This window comes from Hoplias malabaricus, chromosome 6 (assembly GCF_029633855.1).
Source record: "Hoplias malabaricus isolate fHopMal1 chromosome 6, fHopMal1.hap1, whole genome shotgun sequence".
In the NCBI taxonomy this organism is placed as follows: Eukaryota; Metazoa; Chordata; class Actinopteri; order Characiformes; family Erythrinidae; genus Hoplias; species Hoplias malabaricus.
Genome location: NC_089805.1, coordinates 29,429,531 through 29,456,042, shown reverse-complemented (window position 1 = coordinate 29,456,042; position 26,512 = coordinate 29,429,531). Strand labels below are relative to the sequence as shown.

The window sequence follows — 26,512 nt, the reverse complement described above, 5'->3', positions numbered from 1 at the left end:
ATGGTCATCAGTGTTATCTGATGCATTTTTATTGTCAGCATAGCCACTGAGCATAAAGTTGATTTAGTAAACTAGCCTTCACAGCAGGCCACAAAGAAATAACTAACATCATGTGTGCAAACATTCTGATAAACCTGAGTTTATGTAATTAGTATTGTGTCCAATAAAATCTCATGTGGCATCAAATTGAAAGCATTAGTTTCATTATTAATGGTGTATATTTGTGAATGCATGCATATTAAGCTGCTTTGGTGGTTTGTTAAAACAACAACAAAAAATCTCTTTGGCAAGTTACTGTTTGGTTCCTAGCCTTTGCTACTTTAGTGAACGTAACGTGAAATGGCATGTCCACATACATTAAGCAATAAGAAATATTGACCCCTAAATATACCCACTCTCAGCCCTTATTAGACATGTGTAAGAATTACTCAATACAGCTACAGAGTGAAATTAAAAAGGATGCTCTGAAGCAGCTGCACATGAGTCTAATGATAGTGTAAAGCCCTTCCAGAAGAGTAGAACCTGTCACTGCTTAGGAGAAGAAACTACCCATCATTTCAGAAGACATTTTAGGTGCTGAGGTGGCCACAAATTCCAAATCTCCTGTGCACATAGACAAGCACGAACATTCTTGAAAGTGATCTTGCTTCTTGGAGTGAGACCCTTCTCATAGTCATTCTGCAGGAATTTGGTATGATCAGGACTAACCGTCAGTGGACCACCGTCAGACTTGGCTAAACTGCACCTGGGAGGGTTTGGCTTACATCTCTCAGCTGACCACCAACTGGGGGTCATTTGAAATGAGTGAAGGTCAAGCCTATCAGTGCCTTCAAATCTGACCCATGGGCACTGCTGTCCAGATCAATATCACCAGCACAGCTTTAAACCATGGGAGTTCAGCGCTTGACTTGAAATTGATTGTGTTTATTTGCAAGGTGGGAAGGTGAGGGGGACATCTTCTGAGAAACATGAGATGAGGGGAACTGCAGGTTAAGCACAAAAAACACTGGTGAATTGAATGTTAAAATGTTCTATTCTGTAATCATTAATTAACAAGATACTTATAAGATAAGTATGTGTCATGGTTGTCATAGTTACATTTAGATCATTTAGATGATATGCAGAGTGTCTTAGAACTTGATTCAAGTTTCAGATATCCTGTTGCCTGAGCTAGGAATCGAACCCTAGTCTGCCATGTAGAGATTGTCAGTTATATCTACTCAACTATTCCAACCACATATTAATATTACTTTTTGATTGTATATGTTTACATGTACATTTTTGGACAATGGACATGCTTAAATTCAAACTTATGGACAATTTTCCTTCTCCTGTGAAATGATTCAGATGAAATGATTCTGACTGTGAGCATATGTGTACCCCTGTTTACTGAAATTTAACCCTTTTAAGCACTCAGAGAATCGTCAGGCTTGTAGATCCATACACTGAGAAGCAGCTGCTGATTTACTCTTCTCTCTTAACAGTCTATGTGTGTAACATAGATCCACAGCTGTGATGGAGCTCCAGCTCAGAGGGTTGAGCTCTAACAGAGAGGAGGCTCTGGCTTATCTCTCCTGCTGCTCTGAGAGAGGAGAGAGGCCTCTCTCTTTCTCTCTGGCAGGGTTCTCCTTTAAAAACACTGAAAATATGCTAATGGCTACAAGAAGTGAGTGATTACTGCTGGCTGACAGCACTGTGTAGAAACACTGGCATTGTGCTGACTAGTCCAATAGACAGATGTGAAGATACCTCATCATTTATCCTCTCCATAATCATTATTACCAGCAATACAGGCTTTGTTCTACAATTGACCAAACACATATCAGTACATGATCAGTACCTGGCCTCACGAATGTTCTCATGGTTGAATGCAATCAAACCTGCAAATCAGTGTTCTAACATCTAGTCTAAAGCCTTCCCAGATGAGCTTTGCCACTAGCCAGGCACCGGAAGTAGCGCTGGAAGAAACCAGAGCTTTAACCAAGGAGACATAGCTCAGAGCCAAGCCCAAAGCTGCACGGTTTGAGGATGGGATGCAGCCACATGACTCTCCATGTTCAGTTCCAGCTCTGAGAACCTACTGGCATGAGCTCCATGAGAAATTCCTGGCAAAGGTGTGCAGATAGGAATAAAGGGCTGGGGTGAGATGAGGAGGGGTAGAGGAAGAGGAAAAAAAGAGAGACTGTGACTGATTGGTTTGTTTTGATTATGTTGTGTGTGAATATAAAATCAGAAGGCCAAACCGCTCATTCCTTGGGTGGTGAGGGGCTTACCACAGGGGCAAACTCACCATCAATACTTTCACTAAATCAAAAATGTTGGATCTGCAAGCGCCTACCAACCTTTAGCTATGTAGCTACATGGGTCCAGACTAATTTTTTTTACAATGGCAAGAAAATTCAAGTAACTATTCAGCTTTGCGATAAAGAGAAAAAAAAGGTGACCTAGCATACCAGCCTGTATTCTTGACTAAGCAAAAACTGAATTCTATTCCACTGCAGTAAAATCAGGAGTTACAATACGGCACGAGCCCTACATCCAGCAACAGTAAAAATATTTAAAGTCTATAAACTCTAATGAGGACTTTTGTGGTAAACCAAGGGTAACAGGAGATCAAGGTAACACTCCATACAGTGGCTGTGAAAACAACAAATCACGGCAATGAGAGCTTTAGGGTGAAACCAAGGGGCTAGCAGTTGCTATTAAAGTGGCTGTATATTCAGGGCTTTGTTGTAAGACCAGAAAAAGCGAACAGGTGACACTATATATTTAAGATAGCACACCATCAACTCTAATAAGGGCTAGACAAGTGTCATTAAGACTACATTTGAAATTTACCACATGCCTTTCAGCGAAAGCAAGGACATGTGCTGAGTTCACCGAGTTGGACCAAACTCTGGCTGTGTTTTAGTGTGTTATTATTTTGTGGGCTCCTATAAGACTGTTTTGTGAGGGTCTATATAACTCACTCTGAGCCTGGGACTGACATTGTGTGGATGAGGATTAGAAGAGTAACACTCCGGCTGGGCCAGCAGTTAACCTTTACGACCTGAATCCCACGGGCTCGCTCCCAGGCATTCATTCAAACACAAGCATCCCACTAAGCCCCCTCAAACACACTCACGCAAAGACACAAGTACACACACACACACACACACACACACACTGTGTGATAGTCACCCACCAAACACACATATAGACATGTATGGGAAGCTCCTCTCTTCACTCTCAAGCTGCATTCACACATTTCATGTTAATTTGTCATCAGTCTATTAAACACAGAAAACCTCTCTCTCTCTCTCTCTCTCTCTCTCTCTCTCTCTCTCTCTCTCTCTCTCTCTCTCACTCTCTCTCTCTATGCAAAAACTCAAACCCCATTCTGCTGCGTCTAGACCAATGCTATAACCCACTGCATGACACCAACCACTACACACACACACACACACACACACACACACACACACTCACAGACACACAATCATACATGAATATACCCCCCCCCCCCACACACACACACACACCCAGTACAGATACTAATCCTAATTTCCCAGTGGACTGGTGGGTGGTCAAATGAGTGGTTTCCATTGTGCAATGTGCCATGTTGTTAACCTGTGATTCAAACACTGAACCCATACACACATTGTTCAAGTGCCAAACAATATTCCACGACACCACTGAACTGATTTCATCTTGTGACATTTTCCAGACCCTTTCCAACAGCTCCATTGACATACACAAAAACAAACTTAACCAAGCATCTCACACAGTCGCAGCAATTTAAACACATGCCCCAGAACACACGGGCACAACCAGTCCATGCACTTTCAGCTTGTCACTTCTTCCAGCATACAGCACTCTGACAACTGTAAAGACCCTGAAACAAAGCATTCAATGGAAGTGAGGGCTGTTTTATTGTGAACACAAAAGGTCTGGAATTCAGGGGGGGTCAGGAAGAAAAGCTGAGAAGAGACGAGATCCCGGTTTGATTGAAACACATCTCATTTGCATACAGGACAATAAAGGTTTTTTAAGCTTAGGTAAGCATCAATATCTGTGTCTGTTCTGGTTAGTATCTCAGTCCTCTGAGCACTGCACAATGGTCTGTGGCCTGCTGTTGGAACAGTTATTTGGGAACTAGTAAGGTCACACTTAGCAGAAATTTTTTTCATGTTTTTCCTCCCGCTGTGAAGTAACCATTTCGACAGATAATTTTTTTTTAAGTGACAAATAATTGACAAATATAAACATGATGTATATTCAAAATATTAACAACAACATTGCAAAATGTCTAACTAATGATGGCTTTAAAAAGAATTTGCTTCTCAATGCACTGACTATAAAACATAAAGTATGTATTTATTAGATCATATCATACTGGAATGACAAGGTTTAATCATATCAGACAACCTAGCAGAGCAGGCAGAGTGGGATTTAATAGCACTGGGGTAGCTCGGAGAGTGGGCAAGGTTAGGCTTGTTGGCACTGGGGTAGTTTGAGGTGCAAATACAGTGAGGTTTAATCTTGTGAAGTAAAAAACTTCTGAAGCCATTTTGGATTTATTGCTGTGACATCACCAAACCCTGAAGACAGGACGTTTGCTATTAATACTATTACTGTCATAACCCCCAACCCCTGACAAGACTGAAACATTAGCCTGAAGATGGATATGTGTTTAATTACAGGCATTAAAATGGTTAGTGTAGTACACAGCCTGATATAGTATCATAGATTAAACATCATGGTTTATGAAGTGACAATGAAAGTATGCCTTATAAAGCCTGCTGCATAGAATACACTAGCCAGGCATGATACCAGCACTATGTGACAAATGAAAGACTGATAAGCAAATTACCCTTTAAAGACAAATGGCCTATCGAATGTCTTGAGTATTGAAATATACGCAGCAGTGCTACATTTTGTCTTCAGCTTTATAAACCATGTAGACTGTGAAATATCACTGAATGAAGTGCACTGTAAAAGAGTGCACTAGATATGAAACACTTTTTATAAATCATAGTGTGGTCTTGTTTAACACTATGTCATATTTTATGGAAGCTGTTTATAGAACAATAATTCCGCAGAAGGATAGGACATTAAACATCACGGTTTAGATTGATTTCACATGTTTTCAAGACCAAAGCAAGGTTAAATAATGTTAAGGAGAGTCCAGCTACTAGAGTGGGAACCGTATTTACACAAATCACAACAGACCCTTATCTACGTAACAACAGGGAGGAAGGCCCCCCTTCTGAAGACAGATATAATGTTCACCCTACAGCATTAGTGCATCTTGTAAATCTGCGTCTTACTCCACTGATCATCTTTCTGAAGGTCTCGTTGGACTAATACTTTCATCTCATTCATTCTCATTAAAAGAATCATAATGGCCTCCATGGTTGATACAGTAAAGTCCAGTTGCTTTTAGACCCCCGCTGTAACTGGAGACCTCAACTGCTTTATGGTGCACCCACATACACAAATCTCATGAGAAAAGCACTTCAGTAGAACAGAATGATTTGTAGCAGCTGCACATGAGCCTGAGGTCACGGTGCACAATGTTTAGCACCTGTCAAGGTGCTCGTTATCCTTATTAAAGCCCCTCATCACAGAAGAAATAATAGATGAACAGGTATTCACAGCTCAAGAAGCTTTAAGCTCCCAAAGTCATATTTATGTAGATAAAGCCAAGCAAAACCTCTCAAAGACAAAACCATGGCATCATTTAGAGCAAGGTTTCTCAATCTGTAGGGGGTGGACCACTAGTGGGCCATGAAGCACACTCTAGTGGTGTATGGGCCCATCCTCAGGACATGTAAAATGCTTTGCAACAACTGATGGCAGAAAAGAGAATCACACCATTAAGATGCAGGAGCTTGGCAGAAAAATGCATGATGCTCTGCTCCAGGAGTACTGTAAGGAACCGAAGACAGGTTGGGCTAGTTTTCTGACATGTTACAAGCAGCTAATACAGCAGAAGAAGCAACGACAGAGAACAAAAACAAAACATGGTTAGGTTCTGATATCCTGCTTTAAAACTACAAACTTTTTTACTTCATAAACTATAGTGTTTGCTTTGAGCCTACACTGTGTTCTCAGAACAGAGACAGAGAGTCCAAAAGAAATGTTTACCTTTCGCTATTTTTGATTCCGGCAGCAAGAGGACACTAGGCTTGTTATTATTATCAGTAAATCTGTAAATGGAATTGTAGAGCTGATCTAGACTGGGTCTGTTTGGACGTTTATGTTAACATGTGGGTAACCAATATACATATTATTTATAAATTCAATTAATCCTTTTTCACATATGAACTGCATTATGAATGGGAGAGTATGTAACATATAGACTGGAGAGAATCAGGTCCTTTCAGATATACAGGACACACTGGGAGAGTTTCTGTATCAGATGAGTTCTCGCAGTGTAAAATATTACGAATGCTTCAGGCATAGGGTAGCCCTTCTACAGCCTATGCATTAGATTCAAGCACAATTCTCCAAAACATTTGGTGGCTCTGTTCTTCCATGCACTCACTCAGACATTACCTGGAGTTTCCACTAGGGCACTAACAGGATAAAGTCTGGATAAAGTCAAGAAAATATGTTACCATTTTTTGGGCTGCCATGAATTTCCGAAAGGGGCTTCAGTAATACATGTTAAATTTGTGAATTGAAAAAAGAAGAAGAAGAAAAAAAAAGCATAAGCCCAGTAGCACTGTGACCCTGAAATGAATTAAGAGGATGATGAGAAAAACAGGGATATGTGAGGCTTTTAAAAGACAATGTTTATTATGATTTATTTGAAGCTTGTAAATCATATTAACATTTTTCTTCATAAGAATTTTACACTGAAAACTTGGAAGTCTGATGATGAATCTGTAAATAACACACATTTGCACTCAGTTCTGTACTCTTCATGACGTAATGCTTACGGACACCTGCACATCCGAGAGTTTTTCTGAAGTGAATGTATTAACAGTTTTTGTCTGTTTTTTGCCACAAAACTTCTTCATGTTGGAAAACTGCTGTCAGGATTTGCTTGCTTTCAGGAGCTTTACTGATATTAGAGGATTAGTTCTGGATGATAGACATCACTCCTTCTCATCCAATCCAATCCAAATGCAATGGCTTGTGATGTACTCAGGGCGGCACGGTGGCGCAGCAGGTAGTGTCTCAGTCACACAGCTCCAGGGACCTGAAGGTTATGGGTTTAAGTCCTGCTCCGGGTGGCTGTCTGTGAGGAGTTTGGAGTGTTCTCCCTGTGTGCGTGTGGGTTTTCTCCGGGTGCTCTGGTTTCTTCCCACAGGCCAAAAACACACATTGGTAGGTGGATTGGTGACTCAAAAGTGTCCGTAGGTGTGAGTGTGTGAGTGAATGTGTGAGTATGTCACCCTTTTAAGTACTGGCCCCCAATTCATGGTGTGTGCCTGCCTTGCGCCCAATGATTCTGAGTAGGCTCCGGACCCACCAAGAACCTGAACTGGACAAGCAGTTACAGACAATGAATGAATGAATATACTGCACTCCAGATAACACAGTTCCAGTCCTTGGGGAAAAGGGGGTCATACTCCTCCATTAATTAACAGAAGAGCTTTTTTAGTTGTTTGATATAACTACAAAAATAACATAAAAATGGTAGTGAGGAGGACACCAAGCTTGATATACTTTAAACTGATTTTTAGAGCTGTTTCTAGACTGGACTAATTTGGAGCCGTCTTAGTTCTATGATTCTAGGTAGATATTCAAAAGCAATATCAAGTATTAAGTGAGAAATACATTCTTAATAGCTCATAACACAAAACCTCTGTCCAAAGGCAGCCAAACAAATCCTCCACAGGGCTGTTCAGTGCCCTCCACTGTTTAGCTTGTGACTCAAGCTGGACTCATGTTCCCATTTTGCGTCTTTCATGTGAAATCACACAGTGGACAAATATTTTGCAAACCAGATTGTGTGTATGACTGTATATTTGCTCAAATCCTCCAGTTACAAGGGCCCTCTCATTGGCCCTTCATATCTGAACATGTTCCTTCAAAACCACTCTGATTAATTACGTCTAGAAGTATGGGAGAGGAAACGTAAGCATTCACCCGAGACAATGCAGAGGGAAAACAACAAACAAAACAAACTTGGAAGCCAGCCTTGCCCCCACACATAAGCTCAGCAGCAGGCCTCTGGCTTCCACCACATTTCCAGAGCAGAAAAACCTGGGAACATTTCTACAGGGATGCAGTCCTGTAGGAGTGTGAGTGTTAATTCTTTAATGTTCCACTGGCAGTGGTGTGGTCTAACTGGTCCAGGATCACACAAGAAACGTATAAACTTCAGAATCTTTAAAAGCATTGGCTTACTGGACTTTAGGGCCATTCCAGGTTCTGTTCTGGGAAGATTTCATGTGATATTCTTCTTCTTCTTCTTCTTCTTCACTGATATTATTGATATTAACTCTGCTACTCTCCTTATTACTTCAACAAGAATGGGGAATGGGGAGGCTAAATTGCTGTAGGCTGAATGGATGAATATGTGTAAAGGTGTTCAGGGTTCTGAAATCACAACAATGACAAAAACAGCTACTTTCGCAGCTACTTTCTCTGTACCTGGGCCCAAGAGTATACAGCATGTTTTCAGTATTTACAGCTTCTTACATTTCAGGAAAAGTAAGGAAGAGGAGTTCATCTTACACGCCCATTAAATCCAATGCTGTACAGTATCAAATCACTCAACATTTGCGCATGAAAAAAAATAATAGAACCCATTTACATTAACAACTATACAAACAGAAACTCCCTGTCAAGTCCCATATGGAGCATTTCCCATTTTTCCCAGATATCTCATAATCACATCTACAGTGTCTTACATCAGTGTTTGGCTCTGAAACTTGGCTTGTCTCATCCCAAACAGTGGGCGAGAACGAGACACACATCACTGTTTCCCTGCTGATTATAGTCAAGGATCAAAACACTGGACATAACACAGGAATCTCTTGATGATGACAAGTACATGACTTATAATGTAGTATAGTAACGCCTGTGGGGAGTAGTGAGGGTCAGTTTCAGAGCACCAGGCTAGCGCCTCAGATTAAAGCAGCATTGAGTATTTTGGTATATCACATGACTTACCAAACATTTCTCCATAGAACTCCAGTCAAGTTATATAAGTGATACTGTACCAAGTAGAATTGGTTCATATGGGACCAGTGGTGGGTAAAGTAGACTAAACCCAGGGTTAGGGCTTTAGTTTGGCATGTTCTCCCCAAATCTGCATCTTCTTCCCAGTCCAAACACACACACATAGTTAGGTTGATTGGCCCTGTTAATTGGCCACTTCATAGGTTTGAATGTGTGATGGTCTGAGCTGGACTGCTGCTCCATCCAGGGTGTGTTTGTGCCTTGCACACAATGATGACGGTAGGTTGCTGAGTCTGATCAGGAAGAATTGGCTACTGAAGATGAATGAATGAATGAAGGAAGGAAGGAGGAGGACAGGAAGAATGATTCAAATGTACATTTATTAGCCCTGATACTATTTCTCATTCATTTCTTTGCCACATCTATGCAATTTCTTAAAATATGACATAATATTCAACTCTGCAGCTTGAAGCCAGGACCTGCTAAGACCAATGTTGTCTTCAAATGCTATAAAGTGACTCAACAAATTCCTGTGGAAATTGTATTATTGTGTCTATTTTCAATGCTCTGTTTGTGAAATATACAAATCTACAATCTGAGAAACACTGGAGTACATTATGTTTTGTATGTAACTCTAAAAACTCAATTTCAAAGTGTAGAGAATCTTGTTTATAAGCAGAGCACACCACAGAATATTCCTGCATAGGAAAAAGAAGAGGGACATGAAAGGTAAACCATTTTCATTGCTTTTTGTTTTTATGTGGAAAGGAAAACATATCCAAATTTTCTTGTTTGGTTTCACCAAATTAAACCAAAATGCATGAGCGTCTGCAGTCTGTCAATTTTCTCAAATTTCTGATGTAAAATGGCTGTTTCAACACCTTGTCTGTGTTTGGTTTGAGTATTTATGCAGCAGGGATGGTTCAAGCAAGTGGGCCATAACGTATTTCTTCATGTCTGATATTAGAGAACATGAAAATGAGCTGACTACACAAACTGAAGCCTGTATAATTTTCCTCCTTCCTCTGTCTCTTTTGTGGAGCTCCTGACAGAGCGACTCCAGTGGGCTCGTGTCACCAAGACCCCCTCTTTTCATGTGCCTCAGCCGATGTTTATTTTTGCTTTTGCAGAACCGAAAGTGCAGCAGAAGTGTGTGTACACACAGTGACAAGCAGGGGAGAGATCAAATGAGCTTAAGTAGCGCCAACAGCCACGGCCTTCACGGCTGCAGTATTCACCCAGATGACAGCAGGGGGACAAGGGCCAACATTTCAGAACTGCTTATGGTATTATGCTGTCATAACAAACTATAACACATTATAAAAATGTGTTATTAAAACTACTTGTGTTTTTCTTTTTTTTTAAGGTGTAACAAAAAATTCTTGGGAAGAAAGAAAACAAATGAGTAAGAAGGCGGTTTCAGTGCCATTTTGTCCAGAAATTTTACACATAATCCTGTCATTAATCAGTGGCCCACTATAGCTCCCAAATGGTAACAGTGTTGAAGTGTTCATCATCAAGATTTTAGCTTCTTATCTGTTGCTGGGCGTCCAATGGAACTGGACTTGCCCTCTGTAGGTAAAGATGGTCCTTTCTCTCTCCCATTACTCAACATGATGCTGTAGCTATAGTCTGTTAGCAAACAGTACAGACCATGATTTTGGGTGTTCTCTTCCAAGTGTTTACCGCTGCCCAATGACTTCATGTTAATGGACATTTCAAAAAGTAGCAGCAGCTAGCACATCTTTCTGATGAAGCATGTGTTGAGCTGCCTCCCTCTAGTTTGGAGACACTGTATGATTAGAGAAGGTCTAGAAAATGGGCAGCAACAGATAAAATTGGTGATCAAATTGAATTATAAAAAGTACACACAACTGACCAAGCTCTTGCTAGGCCTCATCTCATCAGAGCTGCCAGTCAGGCTTCAGAGAGCAAGGCATCTCCAAATAGCCCCATGCCCTCATACTGACCGTAAATGACGATTTAAATCCAGTCGCTTGGCAGGAGTCTGGCCTTAGACACTGCCCAGAGATCCATTCACACACACTCTTCTCTCACTGACAGACTCTGGGAGAAATGTGTTACATTCAAACACCCCACATTCTTTTATCAGGAGGACTGCATTCCTCAGATTTGGAGGCTGGTATATGAAGGCTGACACCTGTGTACCTTTCACTTTATCACCTTAATTAAAGCTACATCTTGTAAACGGATGATGATTCTACTCTCTTCATGTAGAAGTTGATCTAGCATAGAACCTTCAGACTTTATTGGAACTGAGTGCAGTCCTTACCTACACTTCTAGGTCTATAACCCCTCACCTTACCATAAAGAGCTCCCATCACAACTGCAATTGAGCCTAAATTGCCAACAGTTGTGGCCGTTTTGAAGGCACAGTGGTTTTCCCCCTGATAGCTTAATGTGGGTTGAACTTTGACACCAACCATTACCCCCGATTGGTGCTCTTTGAGCCGACAATGAAAAGGGGGATGGTGAGAGGGCTACTTCTCTATGGTCAGCACTTTAGCTGCAGTTGGTGCTGCCCGCCACGCCTCTGGTAGCATGTGGAATGTGAGAAGGCTGGACATGTTCCAGGCCGAAATAAGTACAATACTGGCATGGGTTCAGATCCACTTAAAGTTGAAGGTGAAGAGGTTTCGAGGCATTTCTCTGGTCACAGCACCAAGCCACTGAAGAACTCTTCAGATTAGATGGACATAGAGCATATTGTATTCTGCAAAAGCCTTACACTTGAGCTAGTCAGCAAATTGTTTTAAGCTGTGTCTTCTGAAAGGAAGTACTTCTTTTCTCTTATAAACATTAGAAAAAATGATACTAGATGAAATCACTTGTTTTCCATAAAATCTAGTTCATATCTTGCAAACTGCCACTGGATTTCTGTAGTGTTTCCAGACATTGCATGATTTGTTCAATTCTACCAACAGAATACTGTTCAAAGGCAATGTAGATTTTGTGAAGAATTAAGGTTCACATTTGTTGTTTGAGCTATTTAGTTTTTATATGGTTTATTTCATTGACAGTTAGCGGTCAGAATCAATTAAGCTGAGTAATACATTTTAAACAGCAAAAATAAGTCAATATTACCCACCTGTGGAGCAGGAATATAACATCATCCTCAAACCTTTAAATGATTTTAAAATATTCTGAGGTCTCTCCACTGTCCAAATGCCTCCAGATGCCATTTCTCGGCTGGGTCTGAGCCAGCGTGCACAGAGTGTAGCATTATACGAATGGGGAGCACTAGCTAATGTGTGGATTTGGGGATTTAATTAGGAAGAAAAAAGGGTCAAAATGAAAAACGTTAACGAACTTCTTCAACTTTGTTTTATTTTCATTTGCTCTGCTGAAATAATGGCATGGCTGAGCATAAAGTGAAAAGCCCAAATAGTACTTGAAGATAGACTCAAAATTACATCAGGCTCTGACAGTATGTGAGATACAGAGTTGTGTCCAGGAGCAGGTCTATGAGAAGTGGGTCAGGGTCAAGCAGATTTCTTTACTTGTACTGGCCAACAAACAGTTACAGAGTTACAGTAAAATCTGGTAATAATGCTGCTGTTGCTTCAGTGAAACAAAGCAATGTTGTGTTTTACAACCACAAACATCTCTGTACTAATCCTCTCCTCCAAACTGCCTTCTTATTTTCTCTCAACTTTTTCCCCTTTCTGTTTAACAAATTACGCCTCATTGTATCAGTTTCTTTTTTCCCCTTCCCAATCTCAGTTTCATAAACTATTTTTTTTTTTTTAATAATGATCATAAACTATCTGTGTTTGTAAAGTGGTGAATTTTCAATTGTGGAGACAATCAAGCATATCACTAAACTGATAAAAAAAAAAAAAAACTACTCCCAGAGCCCTGAAGGGAGTCCTGCTGAGGAAAAAGACCTGTGGCTTAGAGACAACACAAGTGCTTCTCCAACAGAAATGTGAGAAAGATAAGAAAATAATCCGTCTGTTACTCACAGGGGGAATGTGTATATCACAAACTTCCTTTCTCTCTCACTTTCTCCTCTCGTTCCCCCCACTCACTTTCTCTTTTCCCTTTACACATTTCCTAGATCCCCTCCTCTGTTTCTCTCTCTCATTCTCCCTTTACAAGCACATATATTTTGTTGCCGTCCCAAAAAGGAATGCTTTCCCAAAATGGTCATTTTAGAGGACAAGCCAGAAACATTCTGTAATATAAATAATATAAATACAAACCCAAATAAAAATAATGTTTTCTATGTTATTTAGAAGCATTTCTATTGGTCAATCTGTCTTTATATTTGCTCGGCCTAAGAAGAGCTCAAATGCTCAAATGATGCAACAAAAAAAAAAAATGAAAATTTGAAAAAAAAAATGAGATGGATGATTTTTTTGGACAGTGACGATATGCACATGCATGCAGTCATGTTTCAACCCACCCCCTCCTCTTCTTCCTCTAGCACTTCATATGTTTTCCCACAGGCCGGGTTACATTTGTGTTCATTACTTATTCATCCCTCTCTCCTCAGTGACATTGTCATTTGGCCCAAAAGCCTTTGGTCACCACCTTTTAATCTTTGAGTGTGATGTTTTCATTTTCAGTTGTGGAAAACTTGAAGGACCGGAAAGAGATAAAGCATGGTCCCGCTGAAAACTGTAGAAGCCTCACACTCAGAACGGAACATCTGCACTCCGCTCTGGGACATGGACACACACGCACACACACACACACACACACACATTATGGGGCGTCAGTTCCATACACTCACTTTTCTGCATCAGATTAGGATGTGTCAGGGTCTGATCTATGAGGGAAGACAGTTTTGACTCTCAAAGGAGATGAATATGAACAAACTCCAAGTCTTTGTCAATGAGTGTATCACAGATACAGTAACACACTTTTTAAGTTTAAAAGGTTCCTGGCTTAATTATACATTTACACTCAAACACAGTTTAAACAAGTCATATGGTAAAACTGGAGAGCACCAAAACTTTAGAAAGGCTCCACAGAAAGACACTTATCTCTTTCACAGAACACTTTTTATTGTTTTATTTATTCTGGAACCATTATTTTGAAGAATGCAGGGTAAACAATAGCTGGTAATATGTTTTTCCATTATGCTGAGGTTTATTAAAAGTTCAAAATGTTCTCCAGACATCTTATTTACTAAAATAGATGTGTGACACTAGGAAAACATTTAGAGTCATTTTGACCATTGTGAAATGTTAAGATACAATCTTTCATTAACCCATAAATAAATAAAAACATCATGTCTGCCAATCACTGAAAATGAATGTCTAACTTATTGGTACATTGTTCTAAAATATAATTATATAGGGTATTTTGGAGCCTTTCTATTTAGAAAGTAAAGTGTCAGTATCTGACTTACTTAATTCGCAATACCTGCAAACATCAGGCATTACCTTGTCAATGTCTATAAAATTCCATATTCTTTTCACTTCATTTCATCTGATTGGGGACTGGCCTTTTTTGTAATGAGACAGTGTTCTAAAATTAATTGAAGGAAAATGTATTTCATTTGACATCTGAAATTATCAAAATCTATGCAACTGATTCTCCACAACTCCAACAACAGCAACAGCTGATCACAGAAAAGATGACACAGTGCCAAGTGAAAAAACATTGCAAACAGAACAAAACACCAGATGTCTGTCCAACATTTCCCAGAGACGTGTCAGAACAGTACATTTATGTTGGAAGTTACCTGTGTAAACAAAGGTTTAATCCCAAATCACTCCATACTCCCTATGTAGTGGACTATGCAAGTCATGAAATGACTAAATCTAGACCTTAACAATGCATTATATATTTCTAATATAGCATCATTGATATGTATTCAAATGTGGGAATCTGAAAGCTAGTGCTAGCTGCATGTATACTGTGTAGATTTATGACTTATGTACGTCACTATATAGGGAGGAGACAAACACTGTGTGGACAGGGCCTACGTTTCTCATGTGGAATCAACTGAATAAAATATCTTATGTTGTGTTAAATTAATTTAATATTAATTTATTTAATTTGACCTGATGTCTATATTAATTCTGACTGCTGTGAACAGTATATGGATCTTTTAGACTTTTGTTATGATCAGTCAGGTTATTTAGCATATTTTGTGTGTATTTAGTCAGACTTTGCAAAAATTTTTCTATTTAACACTAATGTAAACACTAAAAAGATTGTTTCTAAATCAATTAATCACATAAATTACTTAAAGTAATTAATGTAAAAGAAAAACCTTTTTTTGCGTACTGAACTGTTTAACTGTATGTGCACAGATTAATTAGTTAATAAATTGTGATTTTAATATAGAATTTAAATGTATCTTCCTGAAATGTCTTATGGCAAACTCTATCATGATAGGATTATTATTTTTTATATTTATTACAAAGCTATTATTTGTTATAATAAAGTATGGAAATTTCAAAAATGTCAGAATGACCACAATAGCTCTTCTTGTAGTCTTAGAATTTTAGCCCCATATCATAAGAGACAGCCACTAAGATATTTTTCAGAAAAAAATTAAATGGTTCCAAATAAAGATGTGGATATTTTTCATTCATTCCTTCATTCATTCATTTTGTGTCGATTTCTAACCAGAGCATGGTCAATCAAAAATATTTTATACTTGCATATCTCATATAACACAATGGTTCAACATCAATATAAACTTGTTTATTAAACAAAACATGTTCTTCTTTGGCATTACTCAGAAAATGTCCTTACAGTTTCTGAGATTTTAAGATTGTTAATGGAATGGTATGCAACTGGCAGATCATCATTTAAGATCTTGACAGTTACAACAGTGAAGATTTACACTACATCCATTCACCACTCAGTGCTCATCCCTGGAGTCTGACTTCATGTGTGGAGTAATGAGATTGTGATTGGAAACAGTGCATGATCTGAAAGCCATTGTTTGTGTCCAAAGAGTTTTCAAACTCATCAAACTATCAGCATTGACTTGAAGCCAATATGTTTTGACTCTTCGGTATCTGCTGATATGTCTAAATGGGCTTTTCTGCTGAATTGCTAGGCAGCTGATGCACTGCAGGGTTGTTGAACATTTGCCCAGTCTTTATTTGAAGTAGCCGTCCACTCTTTTTACCAAGATTTAGATAACAAAGCCCCTGTCATCTGATCACACTGGAGAACACAGAAATACAGTAATATATCTATACATTTTATTGAGCCATTTTAAAAAGTAAGAGGTACGATATACAATGACATATATATATACATTAATCTTCACTGATGTTTATCTTCACCGTGGTCTTAAGGCTAATATCTCAGGTTTGGAAAGTCTAATTCAAGTTAAAGTCTTGTCCATTTCTTTACCCAAAAAACGATACCATCTGTTTATATTCCCCTCAGAATAATGAATGTAACTATGAGGCATTATAAAATGGGGTCATACCTCTGTGCCACCGGCAAGTCAAACTTCAAGGTTAGTTCTGCTATTTGCTAACAAAGATGAATGTCATCTAAATGCCACTTTGCACCTTTATTTTGATATTGATACACAGAAAAGAAAAATGAAAACCATTAAGAAATGAACACACTCAAGGGCATAAGGAAAGCCAAACATATTTCAGGAAATTCTCTATTTATTCGACACACTTTCTGGCCGGGCCTTGAGCAAAATGTTGTTGGAGTAGATAAGTGAACTGCTTGCTTGCTTAAAAAAATGTAACTGCAATTAAATCTAAATCAATTCTGAACAGAGCACACACTGGTGAGTGATTAATTAAACGTATGCAGAAAATTGACCGGCGTGAGTGCCTGACGCTGATTATGCAAAGGAAACTGGAGAACCCTGGAGTCGTCTGGGTGCAAAACAAAAGGGAAATGAAACCTTCTCCTTCTTCAAGGGTGTCAGGACTATGCTCTTTCTCTAAACTTTATCAGAAACAAGACCCACATCTCTCTTGAAGACTCCAATGACATAGGGTTTCTGGTGAGCGATTTTTAAAATGAGTGACCTACTGATCAAGATGACAAACTTTCACAAAACGTTCCCTTCTTTTTCTGAAAAATGAATAACGTGTATGACCCTGGCTCCAGTTTTCACATCCATTTTGAAAGGGGTTGAAAGTGCCGTAATGAATTTCCTCACTTAGTCTCTGGTTCACTTATTCCTAAGTAGTTCTGTTTTGATTTCACCTTATGTGAGGATAGAATTTGAGGCTCAGACAGACCTCACAGCTGCTGTGATGAATGTGCCACTATTCTGGTTCCTCTAAAAACAGGAAGGAAGAGCTTTTCAGTCTGCCAAGCGTCGCCTAGCTCAGCCTCATTCAGTTTGTTGCTTTTGGCCAGCACTATCAGCGAAAACAAACTTTGATACAAAGGAAGTCACCCCTAAAATAGCTTGGTCTTGCCTTGGTGTTTTAGGCATTCTGTGTGGCCTTCAGAAAGTCAAGTCGCCAGTTGAGGAGTGGAAACCTGTCTTTGTCAGGCTTTAGGATTAACCTCCTTACGCCTGCTGCCACTGGGCCATGTCTAGGGAGCAGAGGCACAATGTGGGTTCTCTTGCAGCAAGGGTCTGAAAGAGCAATTTTATATCAAGAGCGCAGTTTGGCAACAGGCATGTTCTTTGGAAACTCAAGCTTGTAAAACGTTTTTTTTCTGAGCCCAGAGTGTGAAGATCTATCATTTAGATTCACTGAGGACTTCCACATGTCTTTATGGCAGAAGCTTGTACTCTAGGGCCAAGCTCCAGTGTTTCACTCATTTCCTTCAGTTGGAGAAAATAGATTCACTGGACATGCTCAGATCCAGCCTACTTAGAGATACTAGCCCCTATTAAAAGAACAGCCCTAGTTTTATACCTTACCCCAACAAAGGTGTCTTTCCCAAACTGATCTGACAAAGAGGCTCTGAAAGTCTTTCAGGAACCTCCATGAGTGGCTTGTTTCCTGTACCCATTGATAAAAGATCATTTAATCCACAGCAGTCTGTCTTCGGCCCTTCTTCTGTCGTAATCCTTGGACAAACAGAGGCCACCTTTGACTGGGCCAGAATGTTATCAGGGGCTTCTCTTCTCCTCAGTGGAATTCCAAAGTGGAAATGATGCACTCACCACTCAGAAAAGAGATTTAATGAGATTTCTCTCACAAAGTTAACTTGAATTATTAATGTCACTGAGTGAAACAAAGTAAGCTGTGTTGTCCACTTTATTTGCTGCCTTTTTCATTGGCACCCCTTATTCGTGTCCTATTGTACTTGTTTTATTCACACTTCTTGTACACTCTTTCCTCCTGACCTCCCAGCTCTTCCATTGCATTTTCCTTATATGCTTTGGAATAATTCAACAGCAAGAAACACTTTTTTTAACTTTCCTTGAATGTTATAGTTGAACATATCCATAGTAATTTCCATGTTTGAATAGTAAATAAAAATGGCTATTCCTGTTATTTAGATTTTATTCAAATCCCTGGTGTATGGTTTGTATCTTAAGCTAATTTTATACCAGATGAGGTTAAAGTACCACATACATGCCCTATGAAACACGCTGTTATATTAATCACTGTAGATTTTCACAGTAACCTCAAAAAGCACAAAAACACATTTTATATGTAATTTTCATGCATGGTGAACAGCAATCTAGCACAACTGATTTCTAAGACAACTGCTGTACACTGTAAAAACTGTCTGTGTATTTTACAGTAGAAAACTGTAAAACTATGACAGCAAATGAGTGTAAACTCTAAAAAGGTTGAAAACAGTTTCTGTAACAGTGAAATCCTGTACATTTTTTATCAGCCAAAATACAAATATTTATATATATCTCTTTACTGTAAAAAACAAAAAACAAACAAAAAAAAAACATTATTTCACTGTTAAATGCACAAACCATTATGAGTGGTACAAGTGTCTAAGCACTGGGAGGAGCTGAGACTCATTAGGGATGTCCCAGCATGCCATACTTCTCCATATTTTCTGTAATTTTCAGAGGTTTTTTTCTGTCTTTGAGACTTTTTGATCTTGAGATGCATTGGGGTGATTATTTTGTGTATTTGTGTGTGTGTGTGTGTGTGTGTGTGTGTGTGTGTGTGTGTTTCTGTGCATGTTGTGACAACAGCAGGTATTGTTGGTCAGGAAAGTTCACCATCAGCCTGTTCCGAGTGCTGGAGTGTGGCACCCAGATACCACACATTTCTCCTTTCAGCAATATATCCTTTTAAGGGCTGAATATAGGATGTGGTTTGGCTATATATTTAAATATAGCTATATCTCAGTCTTCATTCTCTCATTTCTCACACAATTTAAATGTTAATTTTATGGTGAAACCATGTTTCTTTGCTATATTTATGTAAATGCTATGGGGTTTTCATGGTGTATATCTGTATTTTAACTGAAAAGTACTGTAAACAAAACAGTTCTTAAATGTAAAATTTATGATTGCCAAAAATGTGACCGTATATTTTACAGTGAAATTCTGGTGACCACAGCTGCCAGGTTTTTACTGTAAATTTTACAGATTGTTTTTCTACAGTGTACCTTTAAGGGCATCTGACTCAACCCCACTCAAGCCCCTGTTCTACACGTCCAACAAACCGGCAACTATCTGCTGTCTTTCATCAGCCTGTGGATGGAGAGGTATTAGGACCACCTCAGCCATCCAGCAGCAGTCAGGACATACATGATTAAGACAGATAGACTTGCTTGGGACACTTAATCTTGTGTGATTAAGTATGTTGACTGAAATATGTTAACTGCATCCTCATGTTCCTCTCACACAATTAGTTTGAATTAGCAGAGTGGGCTTGATCTTCCTCTAATGCAGCCTGTAGTTGTGCAATTGCCCCATGAAGTGATTACTCTCAGAAATGTTAGTTTACTTTATCCTCACTGGAACTAAGATGTGCAATTGAGCGTGTGACCTAATATCACTATTATTGTCTACTAATGCTTAACAACGGCTTAGAGGAATTTCTTTGGCCCCTATAAGGAATTTTTTAAAGTTAAAAAAAGAAGAAAATACTCACTTGGAAAACCCTACAAGCCTCTCTTCAGGATTTCTTTGCTAGTTTGCCTCATGCTCCTTTTCAATCATCAGCACATTTGTGTTGTTAAGAAAATATGGGATATTTTTATTATAATTGGATTTTGATGAAAGCCTTTGACTCTTTTTGAGCAAAAAGAACAAAAAATCACAGGACATTACTTGATGTTGAAGCACAAATGTAAAAATTTCAGAAATGTAGATGTACACCACATGGAAATGTAAATAGTCACTGTTACAGTACTGTGCAGATCATCAGTCAGAATGACACTGACATATTAAATACCAACAATAATTTTTTAGGGGATGTGGCTGATGGGTTAGATAGGGCGTTACCTTGCATACAGAAGAGAGAAGTTGAACAAAAAAAATTCCAAAACTGGAGGTTAAATCCTACATTTGTGAGAATATAGGAGCCTAAACAATCATACGACCTGGTAGAGCACCAAACTCTCCCCATCAGACACAAGAAAGAGGAATCTCAGAACAATTGCCTGGCCACACAAGCATCTACACCTCCACATCACCAAACATGTTTCTGATTACTTGGAGTCAGGGGTCGACATGCCATCTATCGCCCGCTGCCCATGGTCACATCATTTTACCTTTTGGACACTAAAAATGCAAAGGCTCTGACCCAAGTGGCCACTTAACCTGGAGATAATTGATTCTTTTTTTTTTTTTTTCAGATTAAACAAATCATCATATTGCTTTAATTTCTTGACATTCGCTATCATATACACCAGCAATAGCAAAACTAATTACTAATAAAGTAATTTTACTGGATTCTTACCTAATGACATAAAGTTAGATTTTCTCTGAATTTGGCAGCTGTAAAATTTACACCACATAACTTTAGCTAAGTAATGTTCTACAAGGCTTTATGACCAGTGGCTGGTCAAGCAATATAAATGAATCACAATGACTAAAAAAGGTATAATAATTTTAAAAATGAATAGAAACGTCAGTCGTCAAATTGAAGGGAGAATTAAGAAGGGTGAGATCTTCTGTTGAGCATGGTGCCATTTTCTGGCAAACACTACAAGCTCATTCTTAACCAAGAGGAACACATCCAGAAAACCCAGCTTTCAACGAGAGTGCGACACTGCTACAATCTTACAGTGCTTAATTTGTGAAACACGAGGAAAGGGAACACAGAGTGTGGAGTGATCCAGCAAGTGGGCAGAGAGTAAAAAGGTCCCAGAATGTACACACAACAGTGCTCTAAGTGCTCCACCTTCTGCATTAGTCTTAGACTAACTATATCAGTGTACACTAACTATATCAGTGTAGACTAACTATATCAGTGTAGACTAACTATATCAGTGAAAAAGACTTAAGTTACTTACCTTTTCTAATGCTCCAAACTACTCTCCAATGCAGACATATCACCTATAAACTCCACTTAATTTTGTGATTGCCTTCCTTTTCAGTCTACCATTTTAAAATCTTTTCTCACTTTTTCTTACTTCTGTAATACAACAAAGATTTTTTATTAATATATATTTGTTTTTTTTGCCATTTCCAAACTTTGCCTCACCTCGCAAAACATGTCTGATGAGTTTATTACACATCAGTTAATTAAGCACTGCAATTAACATCCAAGTAAATGAGCCATTTGGGGTTTTGTAAAGTATCAAGGGGTACCGCATCTTGTTTCAGCAGGACTGGTCACAAATTAAGCACTGGAGTGCAATATCTTCAATCTAGTTTACTACGCTGTGACCTCCTTGCTGCTGTTTTTCTTGATGCTGAAATTCATAAACCTGTAGTTAATTTTACATATTCACAATGCACTGTAAATTTGCCATTGTTTAATAACATAGCTGATAAACACTAGAGTAGAACAACATTAACAACCCTCAACTTTCAAGGGTTTATGTAAGTGCAAGAGTTTATATACAGTAATGCACAGGTTAGTGACCAGTTAATCCAGTATAAGAACAGTGTGTTTTAAGCCTGAGATGTATAAAATGAAGAATGTTTTAGCTCTTTTTGTATGGGCAAGGTGGTATTATGACATTAACAATGTTGGCAAAAGCTCTCACACTCCCACAAAAATCTCTCATTAGTCTAGAATCCAGCCCATTAGCATGATAAGACTAATGGAAGTCTTGAGTTTACCTACAGATGTGCTTCCAATTCACTTCAGAGATAATCCAATATGACACAAGGCATTCATTCCAAAAGGAAGGCTTGGACATTAAATATTAAATGAGATTTGTAAAGCACTCCTCCAGAAAATGAGTCATGCGTTTACACTACATGTCCAAAATATTTGCGATATCTCTAATAATGAGTGAACTCAGCTACTTTAAAGCACTCCCTCTGTGGGTACAGATGTGCAATTTTGCACAAACGGTGCAAAAAAAAAAGAATGAAGTTAAATGTGTTGTCTTGAGGTTTAACAATGCTGAGCATGAACTAGAGAGGTATAAAGCTCCCCAGCATTCGACCATGAAACAGTGAGGCTGTGTTTTGGAGTGATGGAGCACCAGCCAATGCCTCTGGGGTGAACTGAAGTGGCATTTGTGATCCAGAACTAATCATCCAACATCCGGGCCTGACCTCACTATTCCTCTTTTGGATGAATGCTGTCAGATCCTCACAGACATGTTCCATCATCTCATGTAAGGACTTGCCAGAAGAGTAGAAGCTTTATCAAATTAATAACTTTAAATAAACTGTTGGAAAAACATTGTACATTGTAACATTAAATTGTAACATTAATCATGCACAGGATTGTAAACAAGCGTTTTTTGCTTTTAAATTCTCATAATGAATTTGAATATGATGAGCAAATGTTTTTTTTTTATTTTTTTTTTTTTACTTTATAAGCAGTTTACTCACTCTGTACTCACTCTGCATTCATTGGACTCACTCTGCTCAGTTAATTAAATCCCCTTTTAACAAGGTTTAATAACCCATATATTTACAGTATAAAATCCACAGAGATCATGCTTCATATGGGACCAATCTATCAATGCATTTACTGAAACTACTACACCTCAGTGCTAATGCACTGCTCTTGATATGTGTACAAAATGTGCTGCTTAATGTTAAACATGCCATCAGAACAATGTAGTTACTCCATTCACTTTGTCAGGGGCAAATCACCATAGCATCCACAAGCAATCCATCATAAACTCTGCACAATGTATACCAAATAAACCAGTCCACTCTGGCAATTAATCATACGTTATATAACCTTTCCTTTCCAAAACTGTAATACTGATGTTAAAAATTGCACTGATTTTTAAAAATATATATAAATAATTGTTTGCCCTGTGCATGTTTACTTTCAGAGATAACTTTCCCTCTCAGAGAACTTCTGTCTCCCTAATCTACTCTAGCATCAAATAATGTAGTATTTTATTCAACAACCACTGCTGTTAAGCATTTATTACAGTGTTATTCAGCACATGCCTTTTTTAAAACATAAATATGTTAATAAAAAATTACAACAAAGAGAAACTGGAATTCATTCTTGTTTTACATAACCCTGTGAGGGCATGCACTTTTAAGTGAAATAGTATGCTATTAAAATGAAAAATATTTATATGATTGGCCAAACGCCTAAATAAATAGAGCTGCTTCACTTTGTAATGAAAACAAGCAAATATGTCACAAAGGCATTCATGTGTCCAGTCCTAAAATTTAATAGAATACTTTCTTAGTGAACATTTATTATTCAACCAGCATTTCATCACTCTCAACAAAAACATGTAACATTATTTAAATACACTTTACCCTATGTTTACAGATACAATCATTATGAATAGACCAACTAAATTTACTGGGGAAAAATCTTTCATTGCAATTAAAGCATCTTTTTTCATCCCCAGTTACTGTGATAGAGATACATGGTTGAGTCTCGAGAGCAACTGTGTGAGAAAAAACATTATGCCTCAGAAATGGTAACATTTTAGGAGAAGGAATAATGATCTAACCTTTCAATGTGAGACAATGTTGCAATATATACCAAGCAAATGTGTGCCATTTGTAGTGGTCTGTCGTATTAATCATGTGGTATTCACACAATTCAAAGTGTAACTGGAATTATCAAATGACAACAAAAGACTACAAGCAACAACAGAGATATGAGGCTTTCTTCCCACAGATATGTTATAGAATCTTGTGTTTTATTTTATGTCTGCTCATGACTGATGTCAAATTTATATTCATTATGTGTTACCTGAAAAACTACCTCATTAAAACACATGGTGATTAAAAAAGAATTAGAAAAGAAAAAATTCAAAACAGACGTTTGCTTTGATTAATGAGTGCACAGTTCCATTCTGACTCTCATGAAGCAGTGTCATGATAAAGGGAGTGAAAGTTTAAAGAGGAAGTCACATTCCCTTAACTCTCGTCTCCAAACACTCCCAGGGATCTCCTTCACTTCCTGTCATTAAAGAGACAGTGTAGGAACAGCCTGCGGAGTGAGGGACTGACCAGCACCCGTGCGACGTGTGGAGTCCACCTGGACATCTGCGAAAGCAGGCGCTGCTGAAGCGAGACGCCCCTGCCTGGCGGTCACGCAGCCCACCGCAAGCCACAGGGAACACACACTAGCTCAGAGTTGCATGTATAAATCAGCCGCTCGACAGTTCTAGTCACAACTGTAACACTATTAAAAAGAATGAGCTTTCCTGTGAAGCACTTGTCACAGCATGGCAAGCATTTTCAAAGCCTTACAGTCACAGTATTTCCCTCACGGTAAAAACCGGCACCAAAAATATCAAACACTTAATCTAATAGCTTTCTGTCAACATGAGCCAAATCAAAACCGGGTGGGGGAAAAAGCTGCTTAATCCCGCAGTCATATAAACAGAGAAAGGCACAGATGGTCAGAAAGGCAAGCAAAAAGTTATGTGTCTGCTGAAATAAACTGAGTTCGCAGACACACTTTGGACATGTGGTTACAGGAAAAACATTTAACTGCTACATGTGGAAGTCCTTTAAACTTTACAATGGTACCTATTGCAAAAATGTGACTTTAAGGGACCCTCAATTCCCAAGATTTTTTAGGCAACCAAGTGTGGTTCTTTTAAAGTATCACTACTACACATCCTAAGCAACATTGGAATGGTATAATATGCTCTAATGATCTAATCCTGTTCAGCATTTACCTATACATACACAAGAGACCCCTTCTCTGAGGGCAAGTTCCTTGCAAATGTGATTCAGTGTTACAATGAATCAATCCCAAGTTAACCCCAGACTTAAACAGCCTCACCTTCTGTAACCACTGTGTGTAGTTCTCCATGACGTGCTCCAGCTGTTGAATCTTCTGGCTGGGAAAGTCAGGCTCAGGTGGAGGGGCATCCCTCTGCAGTGCGTTGGCATTGTACTGGGTGCCTGCTTTGGTCTCCCGGCAAGATGTCCCCCCATTTCCATCACCTTCCGGGAGGATGAAGGTGTAGGTACACTGGCCATGCCGGAGCTGGTGGTACCTGCGGCTGCTTGAACTGCTGCTGCTGCTGCCGCCTGTGCCACTGGCCTTCCCCGAGGTGCCCCGTGACCCTTCATCTGTCTCTTTCTTCTGCTCACAACTGGCCACCACCAGCAGAGCTGCCAAACACGCAGCGCGGCAGGCAAGCCTCCACCAGAGCATGGCAAGGTGAAGTCTGTGAAATAGGTCAGTGATACTGAACTTGTCTTCTTTGGTCCAATCTCCTTGGCCTTCTTGGTTAGCCCTGAATCAGGTGGTGTTCTCAGAAGCTTCTCAGAGCATCCAGAGATGTAGGGAAAATGATGTATGTCCGTGGGTTCTGTCTAGGCCATTAAAACAGACCTGAATTAAGATTTCTTGCTCAAAGCTTCTTGTTTTGTCTCTTGGGGAGTCCTGGATCAAATGATATTATAAGCTTCTGAGGGAGTCCGTTGGCCTGGGGCTTGCTGTGGATACGTCCATATAGGACATCTTGGAGCAATAACGTGTGGAGGACATTGCCAGCCAAGTCCTACACCTCAAACTCCTGAGGTGTTTTATTTAAGCATCCAGATTGTCTTCTTGATGAAACTTCTTGAAGAAAAGAGATCTGTGCACGTGTTGCACATTGACAGCTTTTATATGGGCACAGCTGTGCTGCTGAGGCTCCAAAACAAGGCTTCCATTAAGTTGCAGACAACAGAGAAAGTGAAAATTGTGTCGTCAGACCTCCTCTGGTGCTCCCTCACTCTCTCTCTCTCTCTCTCTCTCTCACTCTCTCTCTCTCTTGGTGCCGCCTCTGCTCTGTCTGTGACCAAAGCGACTGCGTAAGATTCTTTGCTGTAGGCTTCTAGCACGCTCTGCGCCTGCCCCTCAGAGTGACTGGGGAGGAATGTGTGTGTGTGTGTGTGTGTATGTGTGTGAGAGAGAGAGAGCGA

General features: G+C 39.2%; 1 protein-coding gene across 1 annotated transcript in view; it reads right to left on the bottom strand.

Moving 5' to 3' along the window:
* angpt1 (angiopoietin 1) overlaps positions 1 to 25,812 on the bottom strand; it is an 85,865-nt gene extending 60,053 nt beyond the window's left edge. Inside the window, exon 1 of the mRNA XM_066674445.1 lies at positions 25,380 to 25,812. Within this exon, the coding sequence (XP_066530542.1) occupies positions 25,380 to 25,757 (378 nt within the window). The 5' untranslated portion in view covers positions 25,758 to 25,812. The remainder of the gene's footprint in view (positions 1 to 25,379) is intronic.
* Between the last annotated feature and the right edge of the window lie 700 nt (positions 25,813 to 26,512).